At 42.5% G+C, this 16315-nt stretch overlaps 1 protein-coding gene across 3 annotated transcripts in view; it reads right to left on the reverse strand.

Annotated features, from left to right (window-relative positions):
• Positions 1-4968: 4968 nt before the first annotated feature.
• PCCB (propionyl-CoA carboxylase subunit beta) overlaps positions 4969-16315 on the reverse strand; it is an 80236-nt gene continuing 68889 nt past the window's right edge. For all 3 annotated transcript variants that reach the window (XM_032143862.2, XM_032143866.2, XM_032143863.2), the window contains 5 exons: positions 8228-8335; positions 7883-7983; positions 7405-7503; positions 6275-6374; positions 4969-5233 (listed from right to left, as the gene is read on the reverse strand). In XM_032143862.2, coding sequence (XP_031999753.1) covers positions 5112-5233; positions 6275-6374; positions 7405-7503; positions 7883-7983; positions 8228-8335 — 530 coding nt within the window. In that variant the 3' untranslated portion in view covers positions 4969-5111. The remainder of the gene's footprint in view (positions 5234-6274; positions 6375-7404; positions 7504-7882; positions 7984-8227; positions 8336-16315) is intronic.

Genomic DNA, 16315 nt, shown 5'->3' on the forward strand with positions numbered 1-16315 from the left:
TCCTACCTCAGGCTCTCAAGTAGCTGGAATTACAGGCACCCACAACCACGCCCAGCTAAGTTTTGTATTTTTAGTAGAGACAGGCTTTCACCATGTTGGCCAGGCTGGTTATGAACTCCTGAGCTCAAGCAATCCGCCTGCTTGGCCTCCCAAAGTGCTGGGATTACAGGCATGGGCCACCGCACCCAGCCTTAGGCTTTTCATACTAGACCAAGCTCAGGTAAGATTCTATCCCTGCCCTTCTGAGTGTCTCGTTCTGTGGAGATCACCATCAGGCACCACTTTTTGAAGAGCATCTTTCTGCTCCCAAGGACACATAAAGGGGGTATTTTCACCACCCAGGACAGTAGGGACATGGTCAAAACTTAACTATGGAGGCTGCCACATTGGCTGGAATATGCCAGCTGGATTCCACAGAGGCCCCAGACTGAGGCGCTGCCTATCAAGTGGCTGCAACTCCTGCTTGGAATTGTAGAAATCCCATGCTGACATCAGAGGTGCACAGAGTATGAGAACCAATAGTTCTAAAAAGGTAAAGCCATAGCTCTCCAGAAATCATTTGTAACCAGAAAGACAAAACAGTCACATCTGTTGAATAGGTGAAGAGGGCTGATTCATCAACTCCACATGTGGGTGAGTATCCTTCACAGACTTCTTTGGCTGAGCAGACCACATCTTAAGCACCAGCACCAGGACAAAGTATCAGTGCAATCAGAGGCACAAAGTTGGGCTGGGGAGACCAAGGCAGGGTCAAAAAAAGAAGCTAGAAGAACTTTGCAACAAAAGCACTTTCTAACAAGCATTAGAGCGGTGTGTTGTGGATATGCTCCCCATTACTCTAGCAACTCAAAAAGATGACTGGCCATCTGTTGGCACTGCTTTGCAAGAGATTCATGGAGGAGACAGGAAAGCTGTCTAAATGTAGTAGCTTTCTGGGTTGAGACACAAGCCCAGGGGAACAGACCACCAACCTCCCTCACCCTTACTCTTAGGCCAACCCTTCGAAGTCCATCTCACCTTCCTCATCAGCTGAGTGGCAGTACTTTGAAATGATCAGAACACAGGCTTGGCTGGGGTCAAACCCATCTGAGTTCAAATCCCAGCTTCACCACTTGTTAGCTGTGTAGTTCAGGAGGAACTGGCTTAACACAAGGCAGGGGCAGGACCAGCAAGACCCTAGCAGTGCTTCCTACACCACAGCTCACCATATTACCTGCTCTCAGTTTAAAGACAGACACTTGTCAGCTATCAGCTCAGTGGACCCAAGTATTTCCCATTTACACAATTCAGTGTATTTTCTTTTTCCCTTTAAGGTGAGGGCACCAGCTGGGAAAGGCATTCCCACACAACAGCCAAGAGAACACACCAACTGTCATTACTCTCGAGGTATTCCGTGGTCCATGGAGGCTGGTCCACTTGACAAAGCTTCCAAGGTCTTGCGGCTTTGAGTTTCTTTGACCAGCTGGGTTTCTGTACGAGAGTTTCCCCACCATCCAAGGCTTCTGTAAAGCTGCTAGCCCAGCTGCTCTCCTGAGCTGGTTCCTCTACCATCTTACAGCCCCTCTACCATCTCGGTATCCAGATTGCACAACCTGGTGAAACACTTCTTCGACTCTTACCTCCAAAAAGAAAAGAAAGAGCTTGTATGTCCTCTTGTATGGACCATAGCAGAGATCACAAAAACAAGAACTGTGGGCTCAGAAAACTCACTAGGCAAGCAAGGGAGGGACAGACTGTCCAGGACCACCTACGTGGGTTAAGGACTCTGGAGAACAGGGAGCTCTGGAAGTAGCGCTGGAGCAGAGGAATGCAACAAAATCTGGATCCGGAGTTAGTATGGTAGCTGAGAACAGGATTTCCAGCTTAGTGGGAGGCCACAGAGATCAGTGAAGAGACTGCTGCAAAAGTCCTCTGAGCCCAACTAGGATTGGTGACTGAAGGAGAGTGGAAAGATGCTTTAAGAAAAAAAAAAAAAAATGACTCTTAAGGGCTACTGGGAATGGGGTGTAGGGGAAAATATTTTTGAAATGGGAAAAGTAGAGAATAAACAGTCACACATTAAGTTGACCTTGAAATAATGATTCACTGTCCAAGCAGTGCTTACAGATCTCTGGAGCCAAGGGAAAGCCATCAGTAGTGGGAGGGCCCTGGGTTTTCACCAGAGAGGATGCCTGGGGTGGGGGGGCATCTTGGATCAGCACTCCATGGTTGGCCCTTCTGCTCAAACTTAATCTCCAGTTCTGGTAAAACTATTAATGTTTTAACTTAGTAAAATCAAGTCAACAGTGTAGGAGGAAAGGCTTTAAAGTGGTTTACAAACAAAAAGGACTAATTCATATTGATAACCACTCAGTTACTAATTCAGGTAACTTAACCATGTATCTTCAGTTTAAAGACAAAATGAACTACAAAGAAGTCTTCAACTTTAGAAGGTTTATTGTTGATAGAGCTGCAGTGATTCTGAAACTTGTATTTATGGTAGCACTGAGCAAATGAGTGAAATATATTGAGAATAATGGGAGCCAGGGTTATTACTGCTGTGGTAAGAGAGACAATACAGAACGGGAGAAGGCAAAGAAGCACCCATGGTGCTGGATTAAAAGTTTCAGTATGAACTCATGATTTAAAAGTACGACAAATATGTATTCATATATACATGTGTCCCACATATACACACACTTATTTGCATAAATTTTCCTAGTTCTGTCTGCTGAAATGCCTCAAAGCAATGATACTGCAGTATCGATGTGAATACCTAGTGCCAATTTTAGCTTCTAAATGACATACCTACTAAAAGAAACTAAGGAACTACTATATACTACTACTACATACCTATTAAAGAAACTTCTTGGAGAAACTGCTGATTCCCAGGCTGGGCAAGGAAAATATAAGATAAGCCTAGAGCATTATCTTGTCAGAAAATAAGGAAATACTAAAAAATTCAGTGGGATATATTAAAAGGACCTGGGGAGCCAGCTTGAAGGAGCTCCCACTAACCAAATCGGGTGATTTTAAGCATCAAAATGAATAACATTAAATTTAAAAAAAAAATCAAGTCCAGGCAAGGCGCAGTGGCTCACACCTGTAATCCCAGCACTTTGGGAGGCTGAGGTGGGCAGATCATGAAATCAAGAGATCGAGACCATCCTGGCCAATATGGTGAAACCCCGTCTCTACTAAAAATACAAAAATTAGCTGGGCATGGTGGCACATGCCTGTAGTCCCAGCTACTAGGGAGGCTGAGGCAGGAGAATCGCTTGAACCTGGGAGGCAGAGGTTGCAGTGAGTCGAGATTGAGCCACTGCACTCCAGCCTGGCGATAGAGTGAGACTCCTCAAAAAAACAAATAAATAAAATAAATAAAGTCCAAAATGATATTAAGAAAACAAAAACAGGAGAAAAGAAAGCTCTCTTCCTTACCTAGAGTTCCAACTAATAAATATGAGAGAGTTAGAAACTCAACATTTTATAATCAATGCAGAATCACTGATTGAGGCAAGAATCATCAATGAATACTAAAATTATTGGGTGAAAGTTTATTTATTTAATTTTTTGAGACAGAATCTAGCTTTGTCACCCAGGCTGGAGCGCAGTGGTGTGATCTCAGCTCACTGCAACCTCCGCCTCCCAGGCTCAAGCGATTCTCCTGCCTCAGCCTCCTGAGTAGCTGGGCGCGTACCTCCATATCCGGCTAATTTTTGTATTTTTAGTAGATATGGGGTTTCACCATGTTGGCCAGGATGGTCTCAAACTCCTGACCTAAGGTGATCTGCCTGCTTCAGCCTCCCAAAGTGCTGGGATTATGGGCATGAGCCACCGCGCCTGGCCCAGGTGAAAGTTTATTGACAGACAAGATTAAATAATACCCCACAAATTAGTTATCAGTTACAAAGAGAAAATGGTAACTACCATGGAAAAACCTTTGCAGCCGCGACCTTAACCATGTGATCAGAATCAGTTACCAACAGCAGGAAAAACTGACACAATATGCTTACTAATGTGACGCACTGAAAGGAATATGTGTTAGTCTTATCTGAATCTAAACCTCAGGAAACAGACACCCCAAACTGAAGGACACTCTACCAAATAACCAGCAAGTAAGCTTTCCTCAAAAATGTCAACGTCACGAACGACAGACCATGTAAGACAAAGGACCTTGTTCCTAGGAGATACAAGTTTCTGGGAACACAGGGTCATGAATCTGCAACTGACTTTCAAAGGGGTCAATTAATTATATTGTATATGTTATACAATTATATAATTATATAATATATAAATACATAATATATACATAATATAAATATATAATTATCTCTAATGTTAGAGATAATTATACATTAATTATATTAATATAATTATATAATTAGATATATCTTATATGCATATTATATATTATTAGATATATCTACGTATGGAAGAAATAAAGCAAATGGAGAAAATGTTACCAACTGGAGAATCTAGGTGAAGTGGATACAATACAATTCTTGCAACATTTCTATCAGCTTGAAAATTTTTGCAATTAAAAAGTTTTTTTTTTAATTTTAAGAACACATTTCTGGAAATAACCTGAGTCAACATAGGGTGCTATGCCTTACTGAGCATCTGTACGGCTAAACACGTATACCACAATTGCAAACATCACATTGAATCCTCAATTCATGGGGGAATTAGGAGACAGACAGGGCGTATTATATTATCCCTATTTTTAAAATAAGGAAGCTTAAGCCGAAGAAATACTTTGCCTTAAAAGCTTATTATATATCTCACCTATGGATAAAAAACTAATTCTTGAGAGAAAAAGAACAATACCCAGAGGTGAGAAATAAAAATCAGCTCTAGGTGATAACACTGTGTACTATTTTTCTTTCTAATTCTATTGATTTTTCAGATTTCCACCTAAAAAAATTGAATTTATGCTCAAAAAATACAACTTAAAATGTAAATAATTTTATAGTAAGGCACAAAAGAGATCTTTCTAGAATTTAATAAACTTAGTTATTCTAAGTTATCCAAGTATTTGGATTCCCAGGTTTCATGATTGCAAAAGGCAGGAATGGGATGTGAATGGGCAGACAGTAATTCAGTTCTTGGTTCCTTTTCCTTTGATTTGTTTACAATGGAATATTTGCATGTTTTCTCCAAGGACGTTGTACCTTCTTGCTGGCCAAGACATCCAGGTCACAGCAGATTCGGGCACGTGTGGAAGAAGGTTGGATGATGTCATCCACAAACCCTGGTGAAGCACAGAAAAGGGAGTGGATCATCTGCATCCCGAGATGATGCCACCCCTCAACCTTCTGCTCAGCCTGGGCAACATCCCTGGGGCCAGCAGATAAGAAGTGCCCAACCTGATACACAGAGGGTAGGCCCTGTGAATCCCCCCTTGTATCCCAGGAGCTGGCCTGTTCTGACAGCTCCCCAGCTTCTGGCCTAGGAGCATTTGGCAAGAAAAGGAAAATTTGACACCCTCCCTAACCCTGCTTGCTCCAGTGCCTCTATCCTGCCACAATGAATTCAATAGGAAATAAAGAAAATACATCTAGGTTTTCAAAAATGGCTATAACAATTCATCCCTGTACACAAGTCCTGCAACGTGACTTTACCACTTCTCTCTTCAAGAGGTGGATTTGTATTCCTTCGCTTAACCTTGTGAGTTTCCTTGGCCTATAAAATGTGGCAAAAATGACACTGTGCAACTTCCAAATCTAGGCCTGTTTCCCTCTGCCCCCTTGCTACTCTCGGGACACCATGTAAGGAAGCCTGGACTAGCCTCCTCAAGGGTGAGAGGCCACGTGGGGAGCGAGTCTAGCGAACAGCAACTACCAAGTAAGTGACGCCATTTTGGACTGTCAAGCTCCAGTCAAGCCACAGAATGGCTATACCTGTGTGGGTGATCCCAGGCAAGACCAGCACAAGAACCACTCGGCTGGGCCCAGACCAAATTGTGGACCCCACAGAACCATACACACGGATGGAAATGGTGGTTGGTTTAAGCTGCTGAGTTATAGCGTGAATTTCTGCACAGCACTAGACAACTGGAACAACACCTAGAAATTTAACACACTTCGGCAATGTTGTTTTAATTGTGGTTACCAAAGCAGCCTGCCCACTGTCCTTAGTCCTAAGTGATGACTGCCCAGGGACAGTCCCAACCCTCACTTGTCAACAGATTAGACTGCAAAGGCAAAAAAGCAGTTATGTGACAATTTCTGTAGAGAAAGAATGAGCAAGTGACCAAACAAACAAAGCTGCCCTCTTCAACACAGTCCCCTACCTCGCACTGCTGCAGGGAAAGGGTTGGCAAACTTCTCGATGTACTCTGCCTGAGCAGCTTCCACATTCTCATGCCCTTTGAAGATGATCTCCACAGCGCCCTGTGATTAGAGGAGTTCATGAACGTCTTTGGTCGTCCCAACCTGGACAGATCTCCTTCAACTCATTATCACTGTGTGTGGTTGCAAATCTCTTGGTAAATCAGTGTACTGGGGGGAAATGCCATCTCTAAAGGCCATAGCATAGAGGGAGGCACTGCCTAGGGCTGACCATCATGACACAAGGGGCTGCATGACGGGATGTGATGCTTCCCTGTGGCCCCAATGAGGGGCAGTCAGGCAAAAGCCAGTAGCTTCTTTCCCCAGGGCCCATTCTACCATCTCCATTTGCACTCATACTTCTTTGAGCCAAAGATGTTAGCCCTGTTTTCCATTATTAAATGCATGGTCTTGTATCGAGGGGAATTATAAGCGCTATTTCCCTTTTTCAGTACCCTGAGACCTGAGTATACAATTCGGTGGCCAGAGGCGGACAGACTGAACCGGAAATTAGAAGGACTGGCCTTCAAGTCAGAGCACCTATAAGTCAACTCTAGGGGACCTGCAAGTTATCTGATTTAACCACAATAGCTACCTTCAAAGCAGGGAAGGAGTGAGGAATAGGTCAAGCAATAGGAAGTACCTTGTCCAACGTCACTAGGGTCAGACTTACAGTTTAGCTTCTTATGAGCTTAAAAGAGTAGCTCTGGGGCCCTCCCTGGAAGCTGAGGTAGAGTTGGGAGAATGTCCAATACTTCTGAAGGTGACTTCAGTTGACTCAACCCTTTGTCCCCTTTACTTACAATCTCAAAACCCACTCTGGACCCCTCTCACTTTCCTTTCACCTGCCACCGCCCCCCTATCTTGGCATGAAGACACCAGCGCGGGCCTGAAGAAAGGGTATAGGACAGGAGGCAGAGCTATCTCTGGAGCCCCAGGAGGGAGACTTGCCAAGGTCTAGGTCCCATTTGCCTCAGTCCTGGCTCACCCTAGGGGCCCTGGCCTCTCTCCAACATTTCCCAGCTATGCCTTGAGCTCTCACTGGTAGAGTCAAGTCCTTGGACCCAGAAAGGGAAAAGCGAGAGGCCCTCACCTTTGCTCCCATGACTGCAATCTCTGCGGTGGGCCAGGCATAGTTGGTATCACCACAAAGGTGCTTAGAGCTCATGACATCATAGGCACCTCCATAGGCCTAAAACAGATCCAAATGCTAAATGTTAGAGCCTGAGACAGCCAGATCATGTCCCTGAAAGATCCCAGGAAACCAGGTAAAATTGGGACAAAGAACAAGAATGGCCCTACCGGGCTCCTGAAGGCCCACGGTCTGTAAGCCCTTTCAAAGTTAATGCTTATTATCTTTTCTAGCTTTTTCCCACTGCTGCCTTCAGTTCCCTTGTGTTAAAAAAAGCACAGACATTTCTGTGGGGCTGGGAACAACATCCTCAAGAGATCTTTTTAAGGATGAGCAAGATGTACTCCTTCCAGCCCTGGTAAAACTCTGCCAGACCTCCCACCATGGCTATGCTGTAGGAAAGTGAGCAGGGTCATGGCCGCCAACATGAGGTCCTCACCTTCCTGGTGATGACTGTGACTTTGGGTACAGTTGCCTCAGCAAATGCGTAGAGAAGCTTGGCGCCATGCCGGATGATGCCCCCGTACTCCTGTGCTGTGCCTAGACATGAGGAAGAGTTACTAGATACCCACAAGTCCTCACATGGTTATCCTGCCACTCTCAGCTGTGAGGTCTTTCCCACCTCTGGAGAGGGCCATTTTTTACACAGCCCTATCTTCTGGACACCCAGAATACATGGAGAAGTCACAAGTCCTCAGGGAGTTCTGCAAGAAGATCTCCAAATAAAGTGGGCACCTTACTGGGAAAGGCAACTCTCTTAGCCCCCACTCTGTCAAAAACTTACCAGGTAGAAAGCCAGGGACATCAACAAAAGTGATGAGTGGAATATTGAATGCATCACAGAATCTGACAAAACGAGCCCCTTTCACAGATGAATTAATATCCAAGCATCCTAGAAAGAGAGAGATTATCCATACTGAACATCCAGGCAATTCCCAGTTCTATCCATAATGGGGATTTGTCCTCAGCAGCCATCCAGAGCTGGTTTCTGTGGAGGCACCAACGTTTCTTCATTGCAGAATGATAACAGGGACCCCTCAAACTCCAGGAAACAGGGAAGATGAAGAATCCATCTGTCTGTCACTGGCCAAAGAGGCCCAGAACTAGACTCACTATAGACTCACTACAGACCAAAGGGCTGCCGCCAGATGAGACACAGCCGGCCTTGCCACACGGAGCCATCAGTGGGAGGAAGCATTCAGGGGTTGGTCTTAGAGAGTCCTCAGAGCTTTCAATCAGATTCTGGCTCCACTGATGATGGCAATGTGCCCTTGAGAAATTACTTTGCCTTTTGACCTAAAGGTTCCTTAGCGCAAACTAGGGACGATACTGCCTCCTAGCATAGTTCTAAGGAGTAAAGGAAATGGAATCTATAAAGCAGCACACAGTAGGAGCTCAATTACTAGTAAAACTCCCCTCCTAGAAGAGTTTCCAACTTAATTCTATGAGGCCAGTATTACCCCGATACCAAAGCAAGACAAGGACATAATCAGAAAAGAATACAGACCAAAAACATAAATGAAAATTTTTTACTTTTTAAGTAAGGCACATTATCAAGTCCAGCAATATATACAAAAACAGTAGGCCGGGAGCGGTGGCTCATGCCTGTAATCCCGGCACTTTGGGAGGCCGAGGCAGGCAGATCATGAGGTCAAGAGATCGAGACCATCCTGGCTGACAAGGTGAAACCCCGTCTCTACTAAAAACACAAAAATTAGCCGGGCGTGGTGGCGGGCGCCTGTAGTCCCAGCTACTCGGAGAGGCTGAGGCAGGAGAATGGTGTGAACCCAGGAGGCGGAGCTTGCAGTGAGCCGAAATCATGCCACTGCACTCCAGCCTGGGCAACAGAGCAAGACTCCATCTCAAAAAAAAAAAAAAACAAAAAACAAACAAACAAACAAAAAAAAACAGTAATACATCATGTCCAAGTGGGGTTTATCCCAAGAATTCAAGGTTGATTTCAGCATGTGAAAACCAATGAAATTATTAAATAAAGGAAAAAAACTATATGAACATCTCAACAAATGTAGAGAAAACACCTGAAAAAATTTAATATCCATTCATGAATAAAAATGTGGCCCAGCACAGTGGCTCACACCTGTAATCCCAGCACTCTGGGAGGTTGGGCAGGCGGACCACTTGAGGTCAGGAGTTCAAGACCAGCCTGGCCAACATGGTGAAACCTCATCTCTACTAAAAAATACAAAAATTAGCCAGGCGTGGTTGCAGGCACCTGTACTCCCAGCTACTCGGAAGGCTTGAGGCAGGAGAATCACTTAAACCCAGGAGGCAGAGGTTGCAGTGAGCCAAGATTGCACTACTGCTCTAGGCAACAGAGTAAGACTCCATCTCAAATAAAAAAAAAAAAAAAAAAAAGAGGCCAGGTGTGGTGGCTCATGCCTGTCATCCCAGCACTTTGGGAGGCCGAGGCAGGAAGATCACCGGAGGTCAGGAGTTTGAGACCAGCCTGACCAACATGGAGAAACCCCGTCTCTACTAAAAATATAAAAATACAGAATTAGCTGGGCATGGTGGTGTGTGCCTGTAATCCCAGCTACACAGAAGGCTGAGGCAGGAGAATCACTTGAACCCAGGAGGCAGAGGTTGCAGTGAGCCGAGATCGTGCCACTGCACTCCAGCCTGGGCAACAAAACTGAAACTCTGTCTTCCCCCCCAAAAAAAGGAAAGGAAATGGAAGGAAATAAATAGGCAAGTCACAAGCCAGGCCCTAGAAATCAACAATAAAAAGACAATGTAGTCCCAGCTACTCAGGAGGCCAAAGTGGGAGGATTGCTTAAGCCCAGGAGTTTGAGACCAGCCCGGGCAACATAGTGACACTCTGTCTCTAAAAGAACAAAAAAAATGGCCAGACGTGGTGGCTCACACCTGTAATCCCATCACTTTGGGAGGCCAAGGTGGGCGGATCACCTGAGGTCCGGAGTTCAAGACCAGCCTGGCCAACATGGCAAAACCCTGTCTCTACTAAAAATACAAAAATTATCCGAGCGTGGTGCACACCTGTAATCCCATCTACCTCAGAGACTGAGGCAGGAGAATTGCTTGAACCTGGGAGAAGGAGGTTGCAGTGAGCCAAGATCATGCCACTGCACTCCAGACTAGGTGACAGAGTGAGACTCTGTCTCAAAAAAATAAAATAAAATAAAATGGTATGAAAGCTTTGTGGCTTTTTAATTACACTTGTCCCATTTCCTTCCTGGTTCTGGAGGAAGCAGAGCAGACCTCATTCACAAATTTCCGCATAAGTCTGCTCTAACCTGTCTGTGGGCTGCCTGAAGGACTGACACAAGGAACACCTCTGTTTCACCTAACTCAGAACTTATCCAGGCTGGAAATGTAGCAGGCATTTCTCTAAATCATGGTAAGGTAGAGGAACAACCTGCAGATGTCTGGGCAAAAGATTATTGTTGAAACCACCAAATGGGAGAAAAAAAAAACAAGGAGAGAGTGTCTTTAGGAAATTAGTGCATTCAAAAGCACCCGTGAATAGGGGGAATTCAGAAAGACACATGTATGCCTAGGATGAGATACACGATCAGAAAAGATCTGAGAGGGGAAATAAGAAAATAAGTTGAATGAAAATGAAAACCCTATTACAAAACAAAAGACCCGGGAAAACCTTAAACTTTAAGCTTGAGCTGATCTCAAACCTTAGTTCAAGTTTGGCTAAGCATCAAAGGAGAGCCCCAACACAGAGACAATTTCAAGACCAGGAGTTTTCTTGTTTGTTGTTTCTTGGTCTTAGTTCCTGGTGTTCAAGAAAATTTCTGTCAAATATAGAAGTTAAGAAACAGGCTGGGCATGGTGGCTCACGCCTGTAATCCTAACACTGTGGGAGGCTACTTTGGGAGAATCTCCTAAGGACAGGAGTCCAAGACCAGCACAGGCAACAGAGCAAGACCCTGTCTCAAAAGAAAGAAAGAAACAATAAAAAGAAACAGGGACTTCAGTGACCACAAATGACAAGAAATATACAGTCTCTGGAAAAGTAATTGCAAAAAGACACTAGACAAACATATATGACATTAAATATCAAAAAAACAACAAAGCTTGGGAAAAGAGGAAAATTTGACTGCCAGCATTACCACATTATAATGTATAAATACCCCATTTTCAATTAAAAAAATCACAAGGTGTAAAATGAAGAAACTGTCCCTAAGTAAGCATAGACACTGAACTTACTAGATAAAGACTATAAAACACTACTAGTGGGATTTTTTTTGTTTTGTTTTTGAGATGGAGTTCCGCTTCCTGTCACCCAGACTGGAGTGCAATGGCGCCATCTCAGCTCACTGCAACCTCTGCCTCCCAGGTTCATGTGATTCTCCTGCCTCGGCCTCATAAGTAGCTGGGACTACAGGCACCCTCTGCCACGTCCGGCTCATTTTTTGTATTTTTAGTAGGGACAGGGTTTCACCACATTGGCTAGGTTGGTCTCGAACTCCTGACCTCAGGTGATCTGCCCACTTTGGCCTCCCAAAGTGCTGGGATTACAGGCAGGAGCCACTATGCCCGGCCTAAAACACTACTAGTCTTAAATATATTCAAAGAGGCAAAGGAAAACATGGACAAAGAACTAAAGGAAATCAGGAAAATAATGAAAAATTCTGGAGCTGTAAAGTATAATAAATGAAATGAAAAATTCATTCCAAGGATTTAATAGGAGATTTGAGCAGGCAGAAGAACGATCAGAGAATAATATGAAGATAAAACAGTTGAAATTACTCAGAGGAGAAAATAAAAAAATTAAATGCGCAGAACCTAAGGGACCTGTGGGACACCATACATGTGAACGAACATACACAGGATAAGAGCAGCAGGAGAAGACTGAGAGAACGTGGCAAGGAGATAATCTGATGAAATAATGTCCGAAAACTTCCCAAGTTTGATGCAAGATGTGAAACTAGAAATATAAGAAACTCAACTAACTCTAAGAAGAATACATTCAGAGACCCACACTGAGACATATTATAGTCAAATTACTGAAAGACAAAAGAGAATCTTAAAAGCAGCAAAAAAAAAAAAAAAAAAAAATTCATCATTTACAAGAAATCCTCATTAAGATTATCCAGTGATTTCTCAGCAGAAACTCTGAAAGCCAGAGACAGCAGGATAACATATTTAAAATGCTAAAAGAATAAAAGTGTCAACCAAGAATTCTGTATCTGGCAAACTATCCTTCAAAAATGAGAGAAAATTTAAGAATTAAGACATTTTCAGATAAACAAAAGCAGAGACCCTCAGTACCAACCAGCCTACTCCACAGAAAAATGCTAAAGGAAGCCCTTCAGGTTAAAAGAAAAGAACACTAGACAATATCACAAAGCTACATTAGGAAATAAATATCTCAAGTAAAGATGACTACATGGGCAAATACAAAAACTAGGATTTCAGTATTTTGGTTTCTAACTCCACTTTTTATTTCCTACATAATTTAAAAAGCAAATAAAGCCCAGGTTTCAACTAGTGAATTCTACCATACATTTAAGGAAGATATTAATACTAGTTCTCTACAATCTTTTCCAGAAGACAGAAGCAGAAAGAATATTTTCTAACTCATTCTATGAGTCCAGCATCACTCTGATACCAAAACCAAAGACATTCCAAGAAAACTATATCTCAATATTGCTCATAAACATATATGAAAAAATCCTCAACAAAATATTAGATCAAATCCAACAAGGCATAAAAAGAATTATACATCAAAACCAGGTAGGATTTATCTCAGGTATGTGAGTTTAGTTCAACAGTCAAAAACCAATTAATGTAATCTTTAGACTGTAAACAGTCTAAAGAAGAAAAATCACATGATCATATGAATACAAAAAAAGGATGTAACAAAATCCAAAACACATTCATGACAAAAACTCTCAATAAACTAGGTATAGAGGGGAACTTCTTCAACTTTATAAAGAACATCTATGAAAAACCTACAACTAACATCACACTTACTTGTAAGAAACTAGAAGTTTTCCTGCTAAGATCAAATGTCCCCTCACCACTATCTTTCAATATTGTACTGGAAATCCTGGCTAATGCAGGAAGACAAGAAAACAAAACATATACACATTGAGAAGGAAGAAGTCAAACTGTCTTTGTTCACAGATGACAAAATTGTCCATACAGAAAATCTGAAAGAAGTGACCAAAAAATAACTGCTGGAACTAATAATATAGCAAGGTTGCAGGATAAAAGGCTAATATACAAAAATCAATTACTTTCCTATATATTGGCAATAAACAAGTAAAATTTGAAATTTAAAACAAAATACTATTGATACGGGATAGCTCTGTGTGCCCACCCAAATCTCATCTCAAATTGTAATCCCCATGTGTTGAGAGAGGAACCTGTAATCCCCATGTGTTGAGGGAGGGACCATGTGTCAAGGGAGGGAGGTGACTGGATCATGGGGGTGGTTTTCCTCATGCTGTTCTCGTGACAGTGTGTGAGTTCTCACGAGAACTGATGGTTTTATAAACATCTGGCATTTCCCCTGCCTCATTTCTCTCTCCTGCTGCTATGTGAAGAAGGTCTGCTTCCACTTTGCCTTCCACCATGATTGTAAGTTTCCTGACTCCTCCCCAGCCATATGGAACTGTGAGTCAATTAAACCTCTTTCCTTTATAGAATACCCAGGCTCGGGTGGTGTCTTTATAGCAGTGTGAAAACAGATTAATACAACCATTAACCTCAAATATACTGCTCTTGTGCAGGATTTTGGACATATGGAGGCTGTGCATGTGTGCATGTGGAAGCAGAAGGTGTACAGGAATTATACGTACTTTCCATTCAATTTTGCTGCAAACCTATAACTGTTCTATAAGTCTATTTTTTTAAAGAGGTTATACACTGTGATCTAGTGGGATTTATTCCAGGAATGCAAAGGCAGTTCAACATAAGAAAATCAACACAGGCCAGGCGCGGTGGCTCACGCTTGTAATCCCAGCACTTTGGGAGGCCGAGGCGGGCGGATCACGAGGTCAGAAGATTGAGACCACAGTGAAACCCCGTCTCTACTAAAAATACAAAAAATTAGCCGGGCATGGTGGCGGGCACCTGTAGTCCCAGCTACTCGGAGAGGCTGAGGCAGGAGAATGGCGTGAACCTGGGAGGCGGAGCTTGCAGTGAGCCAAGACTGCGCCACTGCACTCCAGCCTGGGCGACAGAGCAAGACTCCGTCTCAAAAAAAAAAAAAAAAAAAAAAAAAGAAAATCAACATAATACACCACATTAACAAAAGGGAGGACAAAAACCACATGATCATCTCAATTGACACAAAAAAGGCATTTGACAAAATCCAACATCCTTTCATGATAAAACAAAGAAAATCATGAATAGATGGAAACTTCCTCCATATTATAAAGGGCATTCATGAAAAACCCACAGCTAACATCATACAATAATGAAAGATTAGGTTTTCCTCCCTTAACATGAGGAACAAGACAACCATGCCCACTTTCACCACTGCAATTCAACAACGTACAAGAAATTCTTGCCAGAGCAATTAGACAAGAAAAATAAAACGCATCCAAATCGGAAAGGAAGAAGTAAAACTATCTCTATTTGCAGAAAACATGATCCTATATATAGAAAATCCCAGCAAATCCACAAGAGGGCTAATGAACAAATTCATCAACGTTCATAATATTCACAATATTCAGCAGCATTATTCACAACTAAAAGGTGGAAATACCCTGTGTCCACAGACGAACAATCAAACAAAATGTAGCAATATAAATTTTGAAACAAAAGCTAACAAAGCTAATAAACCCAGCAAAGTTGCAAGTTACAAGATCAACAAAAATCAGTTTTGTAGTTGTGCTTCTATACAGCAGCAATGAACAATCCGAAAAAGAAATTGAGAAAGCAATTCCATGTACATGACTTCTAGAAGAATAAAACATTTAGGAATAAATTTAACCAAAGAGATGATAGGCTTGGACTCTGAAAACTACAAAACACAGCTGGAAGAAGTAAAAAAAGAAGAAAAATGGAAAGACATTCTGTGTTCATGGATTGAAAGACAATATTGTTAAGGTGTCAATACTACTCAGAGTAATCTACTGATTCAACACAATCCCTATCAAAATTCCAACAGCCTTTTTTACAGAAATGGGAAAGTCACTACCAAAATTCATATGGAATTTAAAAGGGCCCCAAATGCCTAAAACAATCCTAAGAACAACAACAAAGTTGGAAGACACACTTCCCAATTTCAAAACATATACAAAGCTACAGTAATCAAAATAGTGTGACACTGGAATATGGATAGACATACAGACCAATAGAATAGTGTTAAGAATACAGAAACAAATTCATACACCCACAGCCTGTTGATTTCCCACAAGTATGCCACACCACACCTGTTCAATGAGGAAAGAATAATCTCTTCAACAAACGGTGCTGGAATAACTGGATTCCCACATGCAAAAGAATGAAGTTGCATTCCTATCTCATATACACAAAATTAACTTGAAATTAAAAGCTAAATGTAAGGGCTAAAACCATAATACTCTCAGGAAAAAAAACAACAGGAACATACCTTCACAACCTTGAATTTAAATTCTTATATATGACAACGAAAGCACACGCAACAGAAGAAAAAATACAGAAGTCAGATTTAATCAAAATTAAAAACTTTTCAGCCAGGTGCAGTGGTTCACACCTGTAATCCCAGCACTTTGGGAGGCCGAGGTGGGCAGATCACTTGAAGTTAGGAGTTGCAGATCACTTGAAGTTAGGAGTTCCAGACCAGCCTGGCCAACATGGCAAAACCCCGTCTCTACTAAAAATACAAAAATTAGCCCAGCATGGTGGCACATGCCTGTAATTCCAGCTATTTGGGAGGCTGAGG

The sequence above is a fragment of the Hylobates moloch genome, unplaced genomic scaffold (assembly GCF_009828535.3).
Source record: "Hylobates moloch isolate HMO894 unplaced genomic scaffold, HMol_V3 SCAFFOLD_22, whole genome shotgun sequence".
Lineage (NCBI taxonomy): Eukaryota > Metazoa > Chordata > Mammalia > Primates > Hylobatidae > Hylobates > Hylobates moloch.